The sequence below is a fragment of the Poromitra crassiceps genome (genome assembly GCF_964638095.1).
Source record: "Poromitra crassiceps genome assembly, chromosome: 10".
Classification (NCBI taxonomy): Eukaryota; Metazoa; Chordata; class Actinopteri; order Beryciformes; family Melamphaidae; genus Poromitra; species Poromitra crassiceps.
The window spans coordinates 49,772,257-49,793,525 of NC_139631.1; the positions used below are offsets into that span (position 1 = coordinate 49,772,257).

Sequence of the window (21,269 nt, forward strand, 5' to 3'; positions counted from 1 at the left end):
CCGGTCCCAGAGGATCCACCGGACCCGGTGGAAGTTCTATCCACGTATCGGTCCATCTATGGCTTCGATATCCTGTATTAGGGAGGAGCACCTCCACTGTCCTGCACCCCCTTTGGGGTCTGACCACCTGCATCTAACCACCTGCTGAAGAGCACCTCACTCTCTTACACCCCCTTTGGGGCCTAACCACCTGCGTCTAACCACCTGCGGAAGAGCACCAGAACCTACGGATTTTTTGTCTCCCAGATGCCATCCTTGATGGCCTCATTGGACGCCAGGTGACGTCCGTTGAGGGGAGGGTACTGTTAGGATGACGTCATCATTCCTACTTTGACGTCGTCACCCCGACTATGATGTCATCGATCACTGATGATGTCATGGTTCATAAGTGTCTTTCATGCCTTTCGCTAGTGATGTCATAGCACAGGTGATGTCATGTCTCTGATGATGTCACAAACGGTATGATGTCATAGCACAGGTGGTGTCATGCTCGGATCTATAAAGGCCTGTTCCGGCAGGCTCTGGCGAGTGATTCATAATCTAAACTAGGATCATACCACCTGCAACCGTTCCCAAAACCTCGAACAGTGCAGCCCCAGCTTTCAAGCTACCAAGTTCCACAACACCCCAGCTTCTCCAGACCTACCAAGTTTCCCGTGGTCATCAACTACCCGCGATTAGATCCACACTTCTCACCCCGATCTTGACAGTCTGCCCTTATCTGATCTGTTCAGCTTGACAGAGTCGCTCACGGGCGCAGACGGCCGCGCAGGAAAATAGAAATCCAGGCTGGCCTGAACGGCCCTGAGCGGCCGCTGAGCTGAGCTGAGCGGCGCACTGCGCGCAATTCGGTGTGGACTGACAGATCTGTTAACATGGTGTCCTAATGAAAACTGGCTGCGCACAAGGTCGCAAATGGTTGCGCCGCGCAGCTTACGTGCAGGAGACGCGTGCGGTGTGTTTTCACCGTTAGAATTTAGCTGATAGCCCAGCCCAGGTAGACACAATCGGGGATTTAACCACCGCAGTAAACGCACATCTGAGCAGACGTCTTGTGTTCTGCTCTAGAACCCCCAAACATGTAGTTTAGAGCCGCAGCACCGTCTTTTGGTGAGTCGGCCCATGAGATATATCGCCGGTTTTACCCCACTCGCGCGCCGTCCGGAACGAGATTAGAGGCTCAGTTCGTCACGCTCTAATCATCTAATCATCATCAGTACCTCTTATCGCATCCGGTTCTGGGCGAGATTAGATTCCCATGACGACGCAAGCTACAAGAACTGAGCCTGAACTGAGGCTTTTGCTCTGTGCTACATCATGTGCTAAATGCTGGCGTCAAACATCATCCATCAGAAATACTCTTCAATATATGATTCTAAGCATAAAGTAAATAAAATAAACTTACAGCCATTGCTTTCTTAAGCGTATCAATTAAGGATTTCAAAGGATTTTTTTGGGAATAAACACACTACTACGTAGCAAACCAAAAGACCGGATCACCTTCCTGTTCCCTGTGAGACTAAGGGCATCATGTGCTCTTAAGGGCACGCCCCTCCACAACCAGACTGCGGTCACGCCATCCAAGTACCCCACCCGCACTTTGGGGAAGCGTAGTCGCGCTATCTGCACGTAAAATTCATTGAGCGTCTACTTCGCTTTGTACGGTAAAGAGTGGGTGATGCCCTCATGGTGCCTTCAGGTACGCCTCGTACACTCAGAAACAGATACTAATGGCCACATATAATGTTTTTCTTATCACTTTCCCCTGTTGAAATCGATACATCTGTCATTAAGGCTACTTTATTGTTCTTCAAGACAACATTTTTAATAATTACCTCTGTCAATGAGGTTGTTTGTGGTGCCATTTGTCTGTCTGCATGTCTGTTTATTTGAATTAGACAAAAACTAATATGCACATTTTCATGAAACTTGGTGGAAGGGTGAAGCATGGACAAAGGATAAGTAAGGGATAATGTATATTGAGGCGGTGATTACGGGGAAATAATGACCGACAGGTGATGATTTAGCCCGACGCGCAGCGGAGGGCTTAATCATTCACCTGAAGGTCATTATTTCCAGTAATCACCGCCTCAATATACATTATCCCGCTTAGAACACGGCCTACAACTAAATCATTCAATAATCTGACAAAAATAATTATTCAAATAGATTTTTTAATAGCGTTTTCAACGACAAAGCGGTTTCATTTGTAATTGGCACACAAGACACCACAGCTGCAACTGGTTGGCCTAATTAGTAGTGTTTGCTGACAAAAAGCTCTCATCAACTGATTAATCCAGGTGCGGCAGAGCAGCGGTCGGTTGTCGAGAAATAATGACCGGTGAATCTTGTTGATTGACCAATCAGAATCGAGTATTCAAGAGAGCCGTGTTCTAAATTTAGGTACGGATCTATGTCAGACTGACCTCATGGTGGCGCTATAATAGCCCTCTTTACATAGGCTGATATTAAAATGTCCATGAAAACATAAAATCAATTTGTTTTCTGCAAACTCCTCAAGGTGTAGGGACACCGTTCAACTTGGGGCCGTTTGGTCTCAGGGGCCCAAAACCCCTTTTTTGGGACAAAAATCATGTAAATGCAAATAATAAGGTAATGCAATGGCATACATAGTCATGCATACATGACATTTTGCAGGAAGTATGCTGGAACATAGGGGGAAGTAGCAAAATAAGATTCTGGGGCTTGATGCAATTCTATTTTAAAATTTCACCCACAAAACCCACAAAAATACTGTCCGTTTTACATATTCTCCTCAAAAATCATTATTTTCCAGCACTTTATGATGAATATCACTTCCTCACTTGTATTTAGAAAACTGCCCAAGTTCATAAGCTTCAATTTGGGCACAAGATGAACTTCCTACCTCAAAAATTACATTTACTGTGGCCGAGAATCCACACTGTTCCTCAAATCAGAGAAAACAGCATTTCCAATCACTGGTCGTCCAGGTGATGTGAAAATTATGTTCACTTTTTCATAAAAGCATGAAACTTGGTGAACTTGTACATTTTGGGGCTCTGAACATTTTCAGAAAGGGAGCCATGAATGGCTTGTGGTGGCCATGGCAGCCATTTTACTTTCTGCCTTGACCGAATTATGCATTTTGCATCATATCTCTTGAACCCCACATGATAACACAGAAAAGGTGATGTCTACTCCTATGTTTTGATGGTCAAGAATTACAATAAAACTATATATAACATCATAAACTATTCAGGTAAATAGTTAATGGTGAATTCAATGACATTGTGGGAAGGAAATCACAGTATTTGAGGATAGTCTATTTGCCAGCCTATAGAGAGCGCTATTGTGAACCCCGAAATGTTAGGTAGCCGCAACATTTATGTTAGAAATGGACAGTATGGGTCGCCCAGCATTTAGAAACTGTTGGATGCTAACTTGCATATCTTGGGCAATTTGCATCATTAGGATTAACATACTCACATATAGACAATATTTCAGCAACTGATTGGCCAATATTGGAGTGTTTTTTTGGTTTTTCTTTTTGTCGTTTTTTTTTTTTTTTTTGGGGGGGGGGGGGGGGTTATTGGGGATGCTCACCTTCCTCCTCTACTTCCTTCTTGTCCCATCCAAACTTGGTGATGTCCACAGCTGGTGGATCAGGGCAGTCTGCAGCTTTCTAAAGCAGCACTTGTACATGGGCCTGCTATCCATGGATGTGTGCTTTGCGCTCTGTAGAAGGCAGTGTCTTCAGTGTTGTGGGTGGAGGGGACGCTTTTGGCAGATCATATTTGGTGACATTCAGATGTGGTGACTTCCTCTGGTTGTACAGAGCCTAGAAGAAACACCTCACTGCCTCTATAATCTGCAAATCAGTAGCCCCCTCCTCTCCATTGAAATGAAGCAGATCACCAGGTACTACTCTCATGGCCTTGGGCATGGACACCTTTCCCTTTCCTGATGGGATAGGAGGTGGTGGCACACCCGGAGTGTGCATAGCCAGGATGGAGCAACACTGCTCGACCAGATTCTCTACTGTCGAACTGATGTTGAGAACATCTCATATTATCTCCATCTGCAGGTGACATGAGATACCCACCTTCCAGCACCAATAGACCATAAGCTCAAACACATCAGTGTCATCGCTGAGATTTTGGACAGTTGTAGCCTTTCTGCATCCAACATTTTATTTAACCTTTATTTAACCAGATAAAAACAATTGAGATGCGAGATCTCTTTTACAATTGTGACCTGGCCAAGAAGACAGCAAAGTTGCACTTCAAGTTATACATGTTAGTAACATGATGTATGAGATTAGGGAGACGTATCATGTATGACAATACTGTCTGCTCTGCTGACCATCTCAGTGAGCCAGCCTCTTGTCCAATTTTTGTATTGTCCATCACTTGGTGGCTAGATAGAGGGGTTGTCAATGAGAGTTGGTACTCTGTTGAGCTCTCCCCGGCTTTTCTTTGCCTTATGTGCTCTTTGGGCAGAGACTTGCTCACAGCAGACAAACATGACACATGTTTGGGTGATGTAGCGATTAAGGCGGCACCCCATGCTGGTTGCTAGGTCAGCCACGGTGCCTGACGATGCTGATGATGCATGGCCACACCACTTGGTAGATGAGCTGCGATGCATCTATGAGTAGACTACAATGTCTGGGGGGGCGGGGTTTGGTGACAAGGATTCCAAGACGCTGGACAATCACATACTTGTGACGCTTTCTGAGGCATCCAGACTATCCATGATGGATGCAGGGACCGGGCCTAGTTCGTAGTCAAAGAGGGCAGCTCCCCATCACCAGCAGCTGAGCAAACGATGCCTCAAAGTCACTATGATCTTCTTAGGACTTTGAGTCCTTAGGGCAGTATGTCTTCAAGGCAGTGTTGTTGCAGCAGCAGCCAGTCACCCTCTCTTTCTGCTCACCAGAACTTTAAGCTGCTGGGGTGATGAAGCAATCCACCCAGAGCCGGTCTGTGTGGTGCTCTCTCACTTTCTCCAGGAATGCCGTTATCTGCTTGTGAGTCTTCTTTCCCTCTGAAGAAGTCATGAAGAAGAGCAGAGACAACCATACAGAAGGCTTGCGTAGCCTTGAGCCAGACCTTCCTATTGAAGATGGACGTCAGGCCTCTAAATGACGCACCTACTAGGTCCTCCACACCGGTTCAATTAATCAGTTCTCCAACTGAGCCGATGAATGACATGAAAGTGTGGATTATCCCAGGTCTGAGCATCATTGATGACCATTGCTGTGGATTACTCCACTTAATCAGGCAAATGATCATGGACAGCTGCATGTCCAACGTTATTCTGGACAAACTGAGTGGCCATAGCATGAGTTGTCGTGCGAAGACCATTGGGTGTGAAGATGACAAGATCAAAATGATCACTCAAGGGGGGAGTCACGTGACCCGAACAAGGATGGCGGCGTAGAGTGAAGGCTCCTCACAACTTCGCACCTAAACTACCCCAAACCTCTATAAACCTGGCCCGTAATAGGGACATGTCTTTGCCAAAACCCGCGGATGTCAAAGAGTGTGACATTTTTACACGAGCTCGCGGAAGAAGACAACAAGACAGGAAATCAACCGTGACCAGCGAGGCTAACGAAGATAGCAACATGGCGGAAATAGCTGAAGTGCTGTACGAGCTAAAAGCACTCCGCTCAGAGGTCGGCTCAAAGCTGGATGGAATCGACAAGCGTTTGAGTGAAATGGCGAACTCTGTTACAACGCTAGAAAACAGCCTGGTTGATATCAAACGAGAAGTAGTAACCAACGAAAAACGTATCGGGCAAGCTGAGACCCGCATATCAACAACAGAGGACGGGCTAGCCAGCGCTGCTACAGCATTAGCCTCGGCTATGAAGCGTATCACATACCTGGAGGCCAAGACGGACGACTTGGAGAACAGAGGGAGGAGAAAGAATATCCGGGTGTTTGGCCTCAAAGAAGGCGCCGAAGGCAGTCGTCCCCTTCTGGACTTTGTGCATGATATGCTACCCCAATGGCTGAACCTAGGCCCAGACAAGTCCTTCACACTGGAAAGAGTCCACCGCACGCTGGCACCAGCAAATCCCAATTTCAGCAGAGCCGTCCTCATACGTTTCCTCAACTTCCAAGAGAAAGAGCTGGTGATGCGCTCAACGAGACAACGGGACATAAAACACAACGGATCCAGGCTCTCATTTGCACAGGACCTGTCTGCAGAAACCATGCGCCAGAGACGGGAGTTCAACGCCGTCAAGAAGCTGTTTATCGATAAGGGGACCTTCCGTGGATTCCACCCCAACCCGTGCAAGCTGAGGGTCCTACACAACGGGAAGATACAGCTGTTCTCCTCACCAAGAGAGGCGGAGGACTTTCACCGTGGTATTGACAAATAAGACACACGACGAGTGGTCAGGTTTGAACTGTTTGTTTAGTAAGATGAAGGGGTGAGTTCCATTCAAACTCTTTCTATAACATAAGCTCAGTACAATTTTTTGTTTTGTTTTTCTTCTTTCTCTTAGACGAATATTTGCTTTCTGTTATAGATTCAGGTGTAAGTTATATTACATAAGCTTAGAGTATTCTCTCTTGTGGGTACTTTAAGTTAGGAGGACTGAGAAGTTTGGTGTTTATGTGTACACATGTATGTGTGTGTGTGTGTGTGGGTGTGTGTGTGTGTGTGTGTGTGTGGGTGTGTGTGTGTGTGTGTGCGTGCGTGTGTGTGTATGTGTATGTATGTATATGTGTACATATATATTTTTCTTTTCTTTTTTTTTCCTCTCCCCTCTATCTCCAAAACCTATGGGAGGAGGGGTGAGTTTGAACACTCTATAAACAGTTGGGTTATTACCAACCCATTTATTTTAGATGTGAAGCTTCTGTATATTTACAGTTTCAGAGGGGTTTTTCTTTTTGATCTATATGCTTTGATGCATCTGATACACTTAATGTGTAAACACAAGCTTAGAGCTATTTTCTCTGACATATACATGAGGGGGCAGCTCTGTCCGCTATATTATGGTAACCAGATGTTTCGTGAGGGGGGAAGGGGCTTATACCCTATTATCATAAGCTAGGAGCAATTTGTGTTCTCTGTTCCCCTCCGTGAGTGTCCTTTATCGGAGCAGGGGTGAGTTTGCTTTCATAAGCATTAAACACAAACAAAAGAGGGGGGAGGGGGGGAGGAGGGAAGAGGTGAGGAAGGAAGGAAAAAAAAAAAAAAAAAAAAAAAAAAAAAAAAATTTGAGGAGAGCTTGCCTTTGTTTTGTTTTTGTTTTTGTTTTCATCATCTGCTCATGTATAAGTGCAAGCTCAATGCAACCCTCTCTCCTTTACTAATATAATTAGATAGAGTTCAAAGATAGGCATTGTGCGTTGTTGATGGGTATTCACCGTCTGCCAGACAAGTTGAGGGTTTTACTTGTTGCTATGGGGTTGTCTAGTCATTTGGGGGCTAGGCTGTGGGTTTCTTGGGTGGGGGGGTGGGGGTCGAGGGGGCTCTTTTATTTTGCACCTTTTTCTTTGTTTGTTATGTCTGTTTTCATTTTTCATTTTTCTTTTCTTGTTTCACAATGGTCAAGCATCACTAAGTTAACATTCAATTTGCAATATGGCTAATACACTTAATGTGATAACATTTAATGTCAGAGGACTAGGTCACCCAATTAAACGTAAGAGAGTTCTTACATTTTTGAAAAAGGAGAAAGTATCTATTGCCTTTTTACAGGAAACACACATGTCCAATGAGGAACACAAAAAACTTAAGAGAGATTGGGTAGGGCAACTTTATTTTTCAAGTTTTACAAGCAATAAAAGGGGGACGGCAATACTTATCCATAAAAATCTCCCTTTTATACTTAAAGAACAATATAATGACAGTGAGGGCCGGTATGTATTGGTACGGGGGCTGCTTTTTGGTCAGGAGCTTGTACTGCTTAACATCTATGCTCCAAATGAGGACTGTCCAAAATTCATGACAGATATGATCACCCTATTTAGTCAATATAAGGCAGACTTGGGGTTGGTGGCTGGAGACTTTAATTGCTGTATGAACAACAGCTTGGATAAATCATCATCTTTAGCCTCTAATCCAAATGCATCAAAAGCACTACGGATTGCATCTAACGAGGCAGGCCTTATTGATGTCTGGAGAGAATTCAATCCAACAGTGAAAGATTACACTTTTTACTCAGCTAGGCATAAAACATACTCCAGACTAGATTTTTTCCTTTTACCTCAGAATCACCTTTCTTCTGTAGTCTCTTGCAGCATAGGGCCCATTCTCATATCGGACCACTCACCAGTATACCTTCAACTATTTCTTCCCCAACAGACACATCACATCAAATACTGGAGATTTAATTCTTCGCTTATTACAAATACTGAGGCATGCAACAACATTAGAAAATGGCTGGAACAATATAGACAGGACAATGCAGCTTCCCCTGTTACTCCTGCAGTAATATGGGACGCAGCTAAGGCAGTGATCAGGGGGCAGCTGATCTCATATACATCAGCAAAGAAAAAGGCAGCTACCAACCAGGCTGAACAACTTAAAAAGGATCTTGTCGATTTGGAACAAACCCACAAGCAATCACCCACAGATGAAAACCTGAAGAAACTGAATATGGTTAGAGCCAATCTCAATCTTATCCAAACGGAACATATCAAAAAACTTTTATTCTTCACTAGACAGCATTATCACGAATATGGGAACAAACCCAGCAGGCTTTTAGCCTATCAGCTTAAAAAAGAACAGGCTGACCGTACAATAAAATGCATACGCAACACAACAGGCCAACTGAAATATGATATACAATCGCTAAAGACATCATTCTTTGACTTCTATGGGCAGCTGTATACGTCAGACAGCCCTTCTGAATCAGATATTCGCACATTCTTAGATAAGGTATCTTTACCTTCGATTTCTGAAGATGAAAAGGAATGGTTGAACTCTCCATTTACGTCGGAGGAAGTGCTGGAAGCTATTATGGCACTGTCTTCAGGAAAAACTCCAGGCTTGGACGGATATCCGGCAGAATTTTATAAGACGTTTTGGCCTCAAATACAGCCCCTCTTTATGCCCATGCTTACAGATTTTTTCGAGAACGGAATCCTGCCTGACTCAATGAAAACAGCTATAATATCATTGATACACAAGAAGGATAAGGACGCCGCTGAATGTAGTTCATACCGACCTATTTCCTTACTACCAGTAGACCTCAAGATAATATCTAAACTGATTGCCCATAGACTAGAAGATATATTACCTAACCTTATTAACCCGGACCAAACTGGCTTTGTAAAAGCACGATATGCCTCAGACAATATTCGGAGGTTATTGAATGTGATTGACCACTCTGCCCTGCACAAGCAGCCAGCACTTTTGATATCTCTTGATGCAGAAAAAGCGTTTGACAGGGTTGAGTGGTCATATTTATTTTCTGTTTTGGAGAAATTTAATTTTGGTGACAGATGTATCGGGTGGATAAAGGCAATGTATAGCAATCCGCAAGCTCAGATATGTGTTAATGGTGCTCTCACTGAAAGGTTTGGCTTATATAGGGGCTGTCGGCAGGGATGTCCTTTGTCCCCCTTTCTGTTTGATTTGGCGATTGAACCTCTTGCTGAGGCTATACGGATAAGTAAAGAAATCTCGGGAATAAATGCTGGGAAGATGGATAATAGAATCTCGTTATATGCGGACGACATAATCCTATACCTGACCAGTCCAGAGAAATCAATCCCAGCAGTGCTAGACCTTATAAATACATTTGGAAAGATATCAGGCTACAAAATTAATTTAACTAAATCTAACGCTTGCCTATTAAACTCGTCCATTACTAGCGAACTAAAGAGTATCTCTCCTTTCACCTGGGCGCAGAGCGGATTTAAATATCTGGGAGTGGTCGTATCCCCAAAGCTTAAAGACTTGTTCCATATGAACTATACCCCATTACTTAAAAAGATCAAGGAAGAATTAGAACATTGGAACCTGCTTCCCATCTCATTTCTTGGACGAATTAATGTAATTAAAATGAACGTACTGCCGCGATTTAGCTATTTATTTCAATCATTGCCCTGTTACTTAAATAAAGCATTTTTTAACTCTATAAACAAACTGATAAGATCCTTTATTTGGAAGAACTCTTCACCCAGAATAGCTCTTAAAACTCTGACAAAGTCTAAGGAAAAAGGGGGACTGGGACTCCCAGATTTCCAGTTGTATTATTGGGCCGCCCAAACAAAGAATCTGATTAGTTGGATACATGAACGAAAGGCAGCCCATTGGAAGGAGATTGAGGAAGAACTTGTCCACCCCATCTCCTTGCCCTCTCTACCATTTATTAATAACACAAGTGCACTACACTCAGTATTGAGAACCTATGTAACTAACAATAATCTACAAGCCTGGCAAGATATAAAAAAGTTTTGTGGGGCCCATACCAGAATCTCTATGCTAGCTCCTCTATCCTCGAATCCAGATTTGACACCCTCAATTGGAAAGTCCTTGTTTATAAAGTGGAAAGAACACGGTATACATACGTTTTATGATCTGTTCAATGAAGGTTCTCTGAAATCCTTTTTGGATCTGAGATCGGAATTTGACATTCCAAAACAGGACTTTTATAAATACCTACAAATCCGCCATCTTATTACTGACCTTCAAAAGAAGGGACTGCAAACGAGGCTGTCAGATATGGAGGAGATTCTGGAGGGCGCTGTAGTGCTTAAAGGAAAAATCTCTTTAATATATAGAGCTCTGTTAGATCATCATAGTTCATCATTGACTTCACTCAAGAAGGTATGGCAAAGAGATCTAGACTGTGAACTCAGTGACGAACAGTGGGATAGTGTGTGTCAGAATGTATTTACTTCTCTGTCCTGTAATAAGATAATCGAACAGAATTACAAATTTATGCACAGAATGTATCTTACTCCGGTCCGTTTAAGTAAGATGTGTCCTAACTCTTCTCCCAAATGTAATCGTTGTGGGACATGTACAGGGTCAATTATCCATGTCTTTTGGGAATGTAGAAAACTGAAACATTTCTGGAAAGCAGTACATGATCTGACTGTTAAAGTCCTGGAAATCCCGTTAGAGAGTACACCTATAAGATATCTTTTTGGGGTGGATCTGGACAGGACACTAGACCCCATGTCTGTCAAACGGACTAGCATAATATCATATATAGCTAAGAAATGCATCTTGCTTAACTGGAACCATCAAAAACCTCCAACATTTAATTTGTTTAAAGAAGCTTTGAATGAAACATTGAGACTGGAACAATGTACCTATGCCTTGAAGAATAAGGGAGACGTCTTTTTGAGAACGTGGGAACCTCTAATGGACCTCTGAATATACTTTAATAATCTTGTTTTGACCATTGCCTATTGTTGTATACACTATGTGTGAATTTGTCTGACCGTTGTTATTATTTGCTTGTATTTGCCCCTCTCGGATTTTGTTGTTTTTGTTTGTGTTGTCTTTGTATTGTATTGCAAAAAAGATGAAAATACATAAATAAATAATTGAAAAAAAAAAAAAGATCACTCAAACTATGAGAGGGCCGACGCGGCTCTCCAGGCCGACTGCACGCAGGTAGGCCTTCATCCTAGGTAGTGGCAATGCCATGGTCATTTAGGTTCTCAAGCAGTTCTGAGCTACCATGCTTATGGTGGAGTTTTACAGCAAGCCCAAGAGTTGTCTGATTCCAGCTCAGAGTGCTGCTGGACGTTTTTACACTTCAGATCAACTTTTACATTTTTCAACTGCACAAGATCTACCCACCTACCCCCCACCCCCGCTGTAACAGTAAACCTGATCCTTTGACTTTGTTTGTACACACACCAAAACATAATTACAAAAAAATACTAATCATAAAATCGTATTCCATACTTAAGGGTGGGTAGAGATGACCACAAATGAAATTATGTTTATTAATTTCAATGATAATCAATTAGCAATAAACATTATTTGTTAGTGTATTTAAATTGTCCATTTGCAATAAACATGCACAGACTGACTGGTTGAATGTGAGACATTGACATTACAAAGTTACACTCTCTACCGGTGACCACCTGCTGGTTTAGTTCATTTTCCTTCATTTGACTGGAGACAAGCTTCAGGAGGGTTGGACTTGTGTCTTGAACCACCTTGTCATGTCGGAAGCTTCCAAGGTCATTTTCACAGGGTAAGGAAATACTCAATGTTTATATGCAATGTATTAACACGTTCACTGCCAATGACGAGTTGATAAGTCAAAAAAAATCCAACGGTTGACTGCCAATGACGAGTTGATACGTCAAAAAAAAAAAAACATCTCCTATATAAATATGGGAGCCACCGAACGTGTACAACCCATTCCACCGACCCACTAAGTGGCGACAGTGCTCTCCAGACTAGAGGAAGCCAAGCAAAAAGCAGCATGAGGGAGCCATTCTCATGAAAATGGATTGGCGAAAACGCTTTCGCTTTCGCGCTTGGGAGCTGGCGGTGGGGGATTGCAAATTTGCATAATAGATTATGGGTGCAACACACTTTGAAACACCTTTGAAACACCAGCAGAAAGCCCAGAATCGCAAGCAGCTTCATTCCAGCTGAGCTCACAACCAAAAACGAACAAGCCTCATTCTCATACTGTAGGCGAAAACGCTTTCGCGCTGGTGCACACGGGCGCACAACGGTGGGGGGTTCCAAAAATAGACTGGGTGCAAAACACACTTTGAAACACGCAGCATAAAGCCTAGAATCGCACAAAGCTTCATCAAAGCTCTCAACCGAAAACCCAAGAAACGAGCAGCCCCATCCAGACTCGCCGACGAGGGGGCCGCCAGGGAGGGAGGCTGCTCAAACTCGCAGCAGCAGCAGCAGCAGAAAACTCGCTTGTGACAAACGCTGCTGAAAGCCACCAGAGACACGCCCACGGAGGGAGGAGTTTGAAGGAGAGGGGGTTCAGAACTATATTGTTTAGATGTCTGATGTCTCACTGATGCCAAAAATAAATGGTTAAAGTGACTGTTCTGCCTGTTTGATTGAATTTCACAAAACTGCGATTATCTCAGCTTTCAGTCTCAGACGCTGAAACCATGCTGTACTCAACGGTTAATATCTACATAACTACTAACTCTACAAACTAACTCTTTTAGACAGAGAAAGCACACATTCTATTAGTACTTTTCAGATATTTTGTGTTCACAAAGTCCAAGCAGAAAAGAATCCTCGGCTCTTGTAAGATGAGCCAGAATCCTCAAAAAAAACCTTTGGCAGAACCTACCTACAGTAAAAAAAAAAAACGACTGGCAGTGAATGTGTTAAGTATATAAATAACCTCAAAATCAACTTCAAATTAATCAAACCTCAATAATGAAAATGTAATGCATTCAGTACCCCCAATAACCCCAAAACCAATATTGGCCAAATTAGCCAATCAGTTGGTGAAATATTGTCTATATATGTGAGTATGTTAATGCCATTGATGCTAATTGCAAATTGCCCAACATATGCAAGTTAGCATCCAACAGTTTCTAAATGCTGGGCACCCATACTGTACATTTCTAACATAAATGTTGGGGCTTCTGTCTGACATGGGTGAGGTTTGCTGTGATTTGAAGCTTTTGTACAGAGATTGATTTTTTATTTTTAACTTTTTACATTACCTACTTGCGGTTATGTAATGTTGAATTATATTACTGAACAAATAGGTAACTTCGAATGTGGGGTAGGGGGGGACGTTCGATATGTAATTGACCCATTCAAATTAAAATAATAATAATAATATTGGGGGTTTTTGCGGCGGGGGGATTTTTTAAAATCTAATTCATTGAGGGGGGTGGAATTAACCAATTAACTTTGGATATATTCGAACAAATTGAGGGGCAATTAACACGTTCACTGCCAATGACGTGTTTTTACGTCAAACAAAATCCAACGGTTGACTGCCAATGACGTGTTTTTACGTCGATTTTTTTTTTTTGACGGTGGGACGTTGATCTAACCCTTTTACGTCTCCCATACCAGTATTGGAGGTATTGAATGTGTATAATCTATTTTACCGACCCACTGAGTGGCGACATGTCTCTCCACAGTAGAAAGAGGCGAGCCAAAACTGGAGGGAAAAGCGCGAGGAAGCCGTTTTCATACTGTAAAATGGATGGCGAAAACGCTTTCACTTTCGCGCTGACGCACAGCGGTGGTAACGGTGGGGGGTTCCAAGAATAGACTGGATGCACACTTTGAAACACGCACCATAAATAAGCCCAGAATCGCAAGAGCTTCATCAGAGCTCTCAACCGGACCGCCAAGAAACGAGCGAAACCCATCCAGCGAGCCCCATCCAGACTGCCAGGCAGCAGCCAGGGAGCAGCAACTCGTTTGTCACAGACCCGCTGCAGAGCCAAGGAGGGCGGAGGAGAACGCCCACAGAGGGAGGAGTTGGAAGCAGAGGGGGGTTTCCTGCTGTTATGGAGGAAATTACTGTTCAAAACTATTGTTTAGATGTCTGACGTCTTACTGATGCCAAAAATGAATGGTTAAAGTGACTGTTCTATCGAATTTCACAAAAAGCCGTTTATCTCAGAATAATTTTTCAGACGCTGAAACCATGCTGTATTCAACTGCTAATGCTTACATAACTACTAACTCTACAAACTAACTCTTTTAGACAGAGAAAGCACACATTCTATTAGTTATTTTGAGATATTGTGTGTTCACAAAATCTTAGCAGAAAAGAATCCTCGGGTCTTGAAAGATGAGCCAGAATCCTCAAAAAAAAACTCTGGCAGAACCTACCTACAGTAAAAAAAAAAACGGCTGGCAGTGAATGTGTTAAAGTTCGTTCGAACTTTACTTTTGGAAAAAGTGACAGCTCTAACACACACACACACACAGCAACATGCCCGTACCTGCCTCCACGGTGATAGTTAACTGCCGCTGTCCCTTGTATGATCTTTTAGAATGTTATGTCTCTTTATGCACTGTACAGCGACCTTGGGTGTTTTGAAAGGCGTCTCCAAGTAAAATGTATTGTTATTATTAATATTATTATTATTATTATTATTTAAAAAAGTATATGGGACCTTTAACATCTAGTTTTCATAAGTAAAAAGGGTAATTTTAGTCTAGTTTTAGTTTTAGTCAACAAGATTAAGCCAGCCAGCCTCCAGGAGGCGATCTTTTGGGGAGCTGTCATGACGTCTTGATTGACAGCTGTGACAGGCATTCTCAAAACTCCCTCAGACTGTGGCATGGCTGAGGGGGTACAGACTCCGCCTCCAAATGATGACACACAAGCAAGATGGAAGTGGAAGTGGAGACGCGCCGGCCATCTTTGATACTGTCAATGAGAGAGACAGGCAGTTCCTTCCTACTACTGCTACTCTGTGTTCAGTGTGTGTGTGTGTGTGTGTGTGTGTGTGTGTGTGTGTGTGTGTGTGTGTGTGTGTGTGTGTGTGTGTGTGTGTGTGTGTGTGTGTGTACCCTGACAGCCAGGGCGAAGATGCAGCGTCGACAGAACCAGGGACTGAGCTCACTGCTGCCCTCTACAGGAGGAACATGGCACTGCTGGTGGAAACCTGGAGACAGACAGACAAAAAGTACAATAGTATAAACACTAGGGCTGTGAATCTTCACTGGCCTCACGATTCGATTCAGAGGGCTACGATTCGATTCGATTACGATTATCGATGCATCTCGATACATCACTTTTTTTCCCAATACATGATTTATTTTTTCTCAAAGTGTGGCTACTTTTAAAATAAAAGTGCATTTGGAATTGCATTGTATTATGATCCAAATAAACAACTGCATGTACTTCCATTATATTTTATTCGATTATAAAAAAAAATAATAATAATAATAATAATCGATTTTTGACATTTGTGAATCGATGCAGAATCGTGCACGTCCGCATCGCGATGCATCTTATAATCCATTATTTTTGACACCCCTAATAAACACACCATCCAATCTTCATAAAATAATTCAATTATTTATGTTCTATTATGATATAGCCCTAACATACTGTTCTGTAACTGTTAACTGTTGCAAAATGCAAATACCGTTTTGGAATAAAAATGTAAGTAAGTACATTTTATTTGTATAGCACTTCTCACAGAGGACTAACAAGGTGCTTCACAGGTTAAAATACATGCAGAAAAATCTGTCAATCAATACAAGTCACAGTAAAATACAAAAGACAGGACTATAGTCAGATTTACAGAAAATATGTCAACTCAAAAAGGCTAGACAAACGCTTGTCTAAACATAAGCGTTTTTAGCTGATTGTAATGTCCACTAGGGCTGTTGAAAATAATTTCCGTATTCGATTATTATTTGATTTGCATAAATATTAACTCATTGAGTGCCAATGACGACTAAAGTCGTCAATTCAAATAGTAACGTAGAGTGCCAATTGCGTTTTTTGACGGTGGGACGTGGATCAAAGCCTGATGCATCTCCTATAAAAATATGGGGGATGTTGAAGGTGTATAAGCTATTTTACGGACCCATTAGGTGCCGACAGTGCTCTCCAGATTAGAGAAAGGCGAGGAAAAACAGCAAAGAAACCGTGATGAAAGGGAAACCGATGCATGCTGGAGCCAGAGCGGCACAGATTGCTCTGGCTGGAGCCAACGTTAGCTGCGAACAGCAGCCAATCCGCTCCCACAACTGAGCCCTTCCGTCTCCGCTGCGACAGTCCCTCCACACGATCAGCCGCCAGAAAAGCAGCACCCGACACCGAAAAGCCAAACCCTGGCGAAAAGCCAAACCTTTGGCTTTTCGGTGTCGCGCTGGGAGGGCGCACAAAAACGGCGGAGGGCTCGTGGGGGCCCGTGCGCTGCACCGGGCGTGAGTTTCTCCAAGCTCCAGCATGCAGGCTGTGTGTCAGTGTGGGGATGAGTCTCTGCCAGCAACGGCACGCAGGCTGTGTGTTAGTGTGGGGGTGAGTTTCTGCCAGCTCCAGCATGCAAAGATCCGTCGCCTGACGGTGCAGCCACATCTACGCGTCGTTTGACACGCGCTGATGCTGCTGCCCATCCACTTTGTATTGAACATGCTGCTCGACGCCTCGCGAAGCATGCTGGGAGACCAGACGACGCGTAGCAGGCTTGTGAAGCGACAGTGGGCAACAGAGGGGGCGGGGTGGAGTTTGACAAAGTACAAAGCTAGCCAATTGAGCTCGTCCTAGGACCTATCCTACCCTTCCTGTCCTCTTCCACTTCTTCTCTTCCACCAATTTTCAAAGAAGCAAAGTAAATCTAGCAGCAGCTAGCTTGGGAGCTAGCTGCTGCTTCCAGATTTCCACGCCCACCAAGCGTCAAGGGTCGATACTGCCAAGCGTCAGCCCGCGTCAAACGACGCGTAGATGTGGCTGCACCGTGACGCAGGCAGCAGAGACCCGAGCAGAGCCACCAGAGACACTCCCACGGAGGAGGAGCCTGCAGCCGAGGGGGGTGGGGCACGCAGGACACCACACAACACCCACCCAGACAGCAGGCTCGATGGACAGATTGGCAAACACAAGCTGGAATACCTGATGGCGCCCACCAGCAGTAAATCAAGACCAGCAAGAAGGTGTAGGGCCTGCGCACGCAGGGGCCAGCGCTGCTGGTTGCAGATAAAAAATATTATTTTGCCATCAAAATTCCTTTGTTTTCCGCTGTTTTATTGAAGGAAATTATTTTTGAGGTGTCACTACATCAGAAAATATTAGCTTCAGAGTCAGTGATGTGCTTGAAATGCTTCATTTCACAAAAGGCTCATTATCTCAGCTTCTAGTTTGAAACGTCTGTTTTTGGTGAAATCAACCTATCTTCTCCTGCTGATAACTAAAGAACGGAAAATGATATCAATAAACTTTTTTTTGCTGATGATACAAGAGAGTCTCATCGTTCTTTGGGCGTGTTCGGTGTTTACATAGTAATATCACACAATATTCTGTGGGTCTTGAGTTATCACTGAAAACGCTCTGAAAGGGCTGGCACTGGGAGCATCCATTTTCCAGAAGTGGCTGGCACTCAATGAGTTAATAAACCTCGAATATATATATATATATATATTAGGGCTGTCAGCGTTAACACGTTAATCGCGATGTGATTAAGGGCCGACCATAACGTGTTTTTTTTTTTTTCATTGCGTTAATCGCATGCCGCTATTTTGTCCATTCGTCGCACCCGTACTTGTAGTCAAGCCGTTCGCAGCGGTTTCAGGAAGTAAAGCAGAAATAAATGTCCATGAGGAGCAAAAAAGGAGGAAGAAAAGGATATTAATGGCAAGTGCAGCTTCAAGTAGGGTGAGCAGATGTCATGAGTAGAAGACGGTAGAAGAGAGCAAAACAAACACTGCGGTGCGCACACGTGTACTACAGTACCTGCACGCCGCGTGACATACGTCGTCATAACAACAACACTCAACAGCTGGCTTGGCTATCCTTCGGTACGTAGGCTCGTCTCATCTGCAGAATGAAATGTTCAACAGCTTTCTGCCTCATCTGCTGCTCATATTGGGCACATTCTTTTTAAATATTTATTTGATAGTAACACCAAAGTAAAACCAGAAATCCCAATATCGCAGGTGGTGTTGCTCCATGGTTTGTGTTTTGCTGATTCACTTGTGTTGTTCAGTCAGTGTTCAGTCAGCCCTCAGCCAGGCAAGAAGCCTGCTAGAGAGGAGACATTTCCCTTCTCTATTCTGTCCAATAGATGAGTGACTGTTTGGACCATGTGACATTGTTCAGAAAGTTTGGTGCTTGTGACAAATTGTTGTGTGAAAGAGAACCAGACCAAATGAAAATCACAACAATGTTGCAACTTGCAGCCTACTACAGTAGCCTATATGCTTCTACTTCACTATACAGTATGGTTAACAACATGTGGTTTTGTTTATTAAATGGCCGTCTGCGAGATATAGTGTAATGAATGAATGGTCATACTTGACCACATGTCCGTCAACGTGAAGTTCTGGCCCTCTGAGAGCAACATTTGAACCTTGTTTTTCTCAGTTTGTTGGATGATGCCAACTTTAGAGAAATACTTTTAACCTGGTGGATTATTGGTCGATGATCAGAAACATGGATTTAAGATTGAAGAGCACCATATCTTTAACCAGGTGTGTGGTGATTGCAGCACGCCTTCCTACACTGTAGCGTTTAGTGTTATATTTTCATCTGACTTCACCCCAAAACTCACGGTGCTCTCTGCCATCTCCCCCCTCCGCTAGTGAAATGTGATCTAATCTACATTGTTGCTGCGATCACCTAAGCAGTACGGCTCTCAGCGACTCCTTTATGAGCCTTGGGTTCATTCTGTCAGGCTGGCTTGACCGAGCAAGTCTGACTTCACGTTAGTAAACACAACACAGCCGGTGAGTAATAACAAGTAACGTTACGTTACCCAGAACCTGCAGTAACATTAATACCCACGTTCCGCGGGGGGCCCGATGCGAGCGTCGGATTGTGTGTGTATGTCAGTTTATAAATAAAGTAACTATAACTAATAAAGATTAGATGAATCACGTTGTCATGTTGCTCATTACCAATACAACTTGGATTTAACCTTGTAGCATAGGCTGCTGAGGCTGCCTTTTACTTTGCGTTTTAATTGACCAGTTCCTGGCATAATGAAAAATGTCGGTTCAGACATTTTGCATGGAATCAAACCGGTTCCGGCTCGTACACCGGACCGGACAAACCGGAAATCAACCCATGCCTAGATCACAGTGACCTTGAACTTTGACCACCAAAATCTAATCAGTTCATCCTTGAGTCCAAGTGGCCGTTTGAGCCAAATGTGAGGAAATTCAGTCATGGCGTGTCTGAGATATGGCGTTAACAAGCTAGAAAATGTGTTTGTGAGGTCACAGTGACCTTGAACTTTGACCACCAAAATCCAGTCAGTTCATCTTTGAATCTTCTTCATCTTAAAATGAAATGAAGTGGACTTTTCAGATAAATTTGACGAAATTCAGTCAAGGCGTTCCTGAGATATCGCATTAACGAACATCGGACGGACGGACAGACAAGCATTGTCGTGCTACAGAGATGGCACGATAAACTGTGTGTATGTATGTATGTATGTATGTATGTGTGTGTATATGTATGTGTGTGTATATAGTTTAGTTATAGAAATAATAGAAATATAAATAATAGTATTATTCAATACTATTTAGGAGTATTTAGTTGATTTGATTTAATTTACCTACAGTTTCTGGGAAACGTAAGATGTAAAGGCGGTGGAAGTAAAGTGGTATATATTGTATATTGTATATTTTCGCGTATTGGTTTGTTTCTTTTCTTATTGCAATATTTTAATACTGCTGTTTCTGCACCTTACCTACGGAAGTTGTGTAACTTTTTTATTTGTGTAACTTTTTTTTATTGTTTGATTGTTTAATGTCATTGATGCTCTTGTCATTGATGCTCTTGTTGCTGTCATCGATGCTACTGCTGCTGTAACGCCAGAATTTCCCCTCGGGGATGAATAAAGTACTCTATCTATCTATCTATCTATCTATCTATATGTGCGTGCGTGCGCGCGTGCGTGTGTGTGTGTGTGTGTGTGTGTGCGTGCGTGACTTACCAATCCCACACTTGCCACAGATGAGGATTTGGTTGTTTTGGATTGGCTCTGCCTCCCGACACACTGAGCAGTGAGGCTCCTCCCCCGGGACGCCGGCTGCAGCACATAATTGGATGGCAGCGTGTGATGTCAGAGACAAGATGTGCACTGTGCCATTCAGCGCACACACACACACACACTCACTCACTCACTCACTCACTCTCACTCACCGTGCTGGATGTGATTCCAGAGGACATAGAACTTGGAGTTGTCCTCAAACGTCACGAAGCAGCTCTGTCTGGGAGGACTGACCTGTCAACCAATCACAACACAGCCAATTAACCAGGCCCTGAAATTCACTTTGCAAACTAGGATGGAATCCCCCCCTTATATTCTTCAGATAGGGGGGATTTAGAGACGTTGGGGGGATTTATTCAGTCGCCGGCTAAAGATTTTGGTCGTTATAATAATAATAATAATAATAATAATAATAATAATAATAATAATACTAATAATAATAAATGTAATTTATTTTGCGCTTTCCTAAAAACTCAAAAGGTGCGTTCACACCGACCTATTAAAGTTTTCCGCTGGCAGCGAGTTTCCATACAAAGTCAATGCAAACGAGCGATTGAGCGTATATTCGCCCGGGAGAAAAATCGCTGGGCGTCCGAGCGACAGAGACAGAGCGATAGGGCGAAAATTCGCTCGTCGCCCGAGATGAAATATAGC

At 43.3% G+C, this 21,269-nt stretch overlaps 1 protein-coding gene across 1 annotated transcript in view; it reads right to left on the minus strand.

Annotated features, from left to right (window-relative positions):
- Positions 1-21,269, minus strand: part of phf19 (PHD finger protein 19) — a gene marked incomplete at its 5' end in the record, with an annotated part of 76,130 nt that overhangs the window by 40,685 nt on the left and 14,176 nt on the right. Inside the window, 3 exons of the mRNA XM_083644525.1 lie at positions 15,460-15,554; positions 20,559-20,654; positions 20,768-20,849. Of these exons, the coding sequence (XP_083500651.1) occupies positions 15,460-15,554; positions 20,559-20,654; positions 20,768-20,849 (273 nt within the window). The remainder of the gene's footprint in view (positions 1-15,459; positions 15,555-20,558; positions 20,655-20,767; positions 20,850-21,269) is intronic.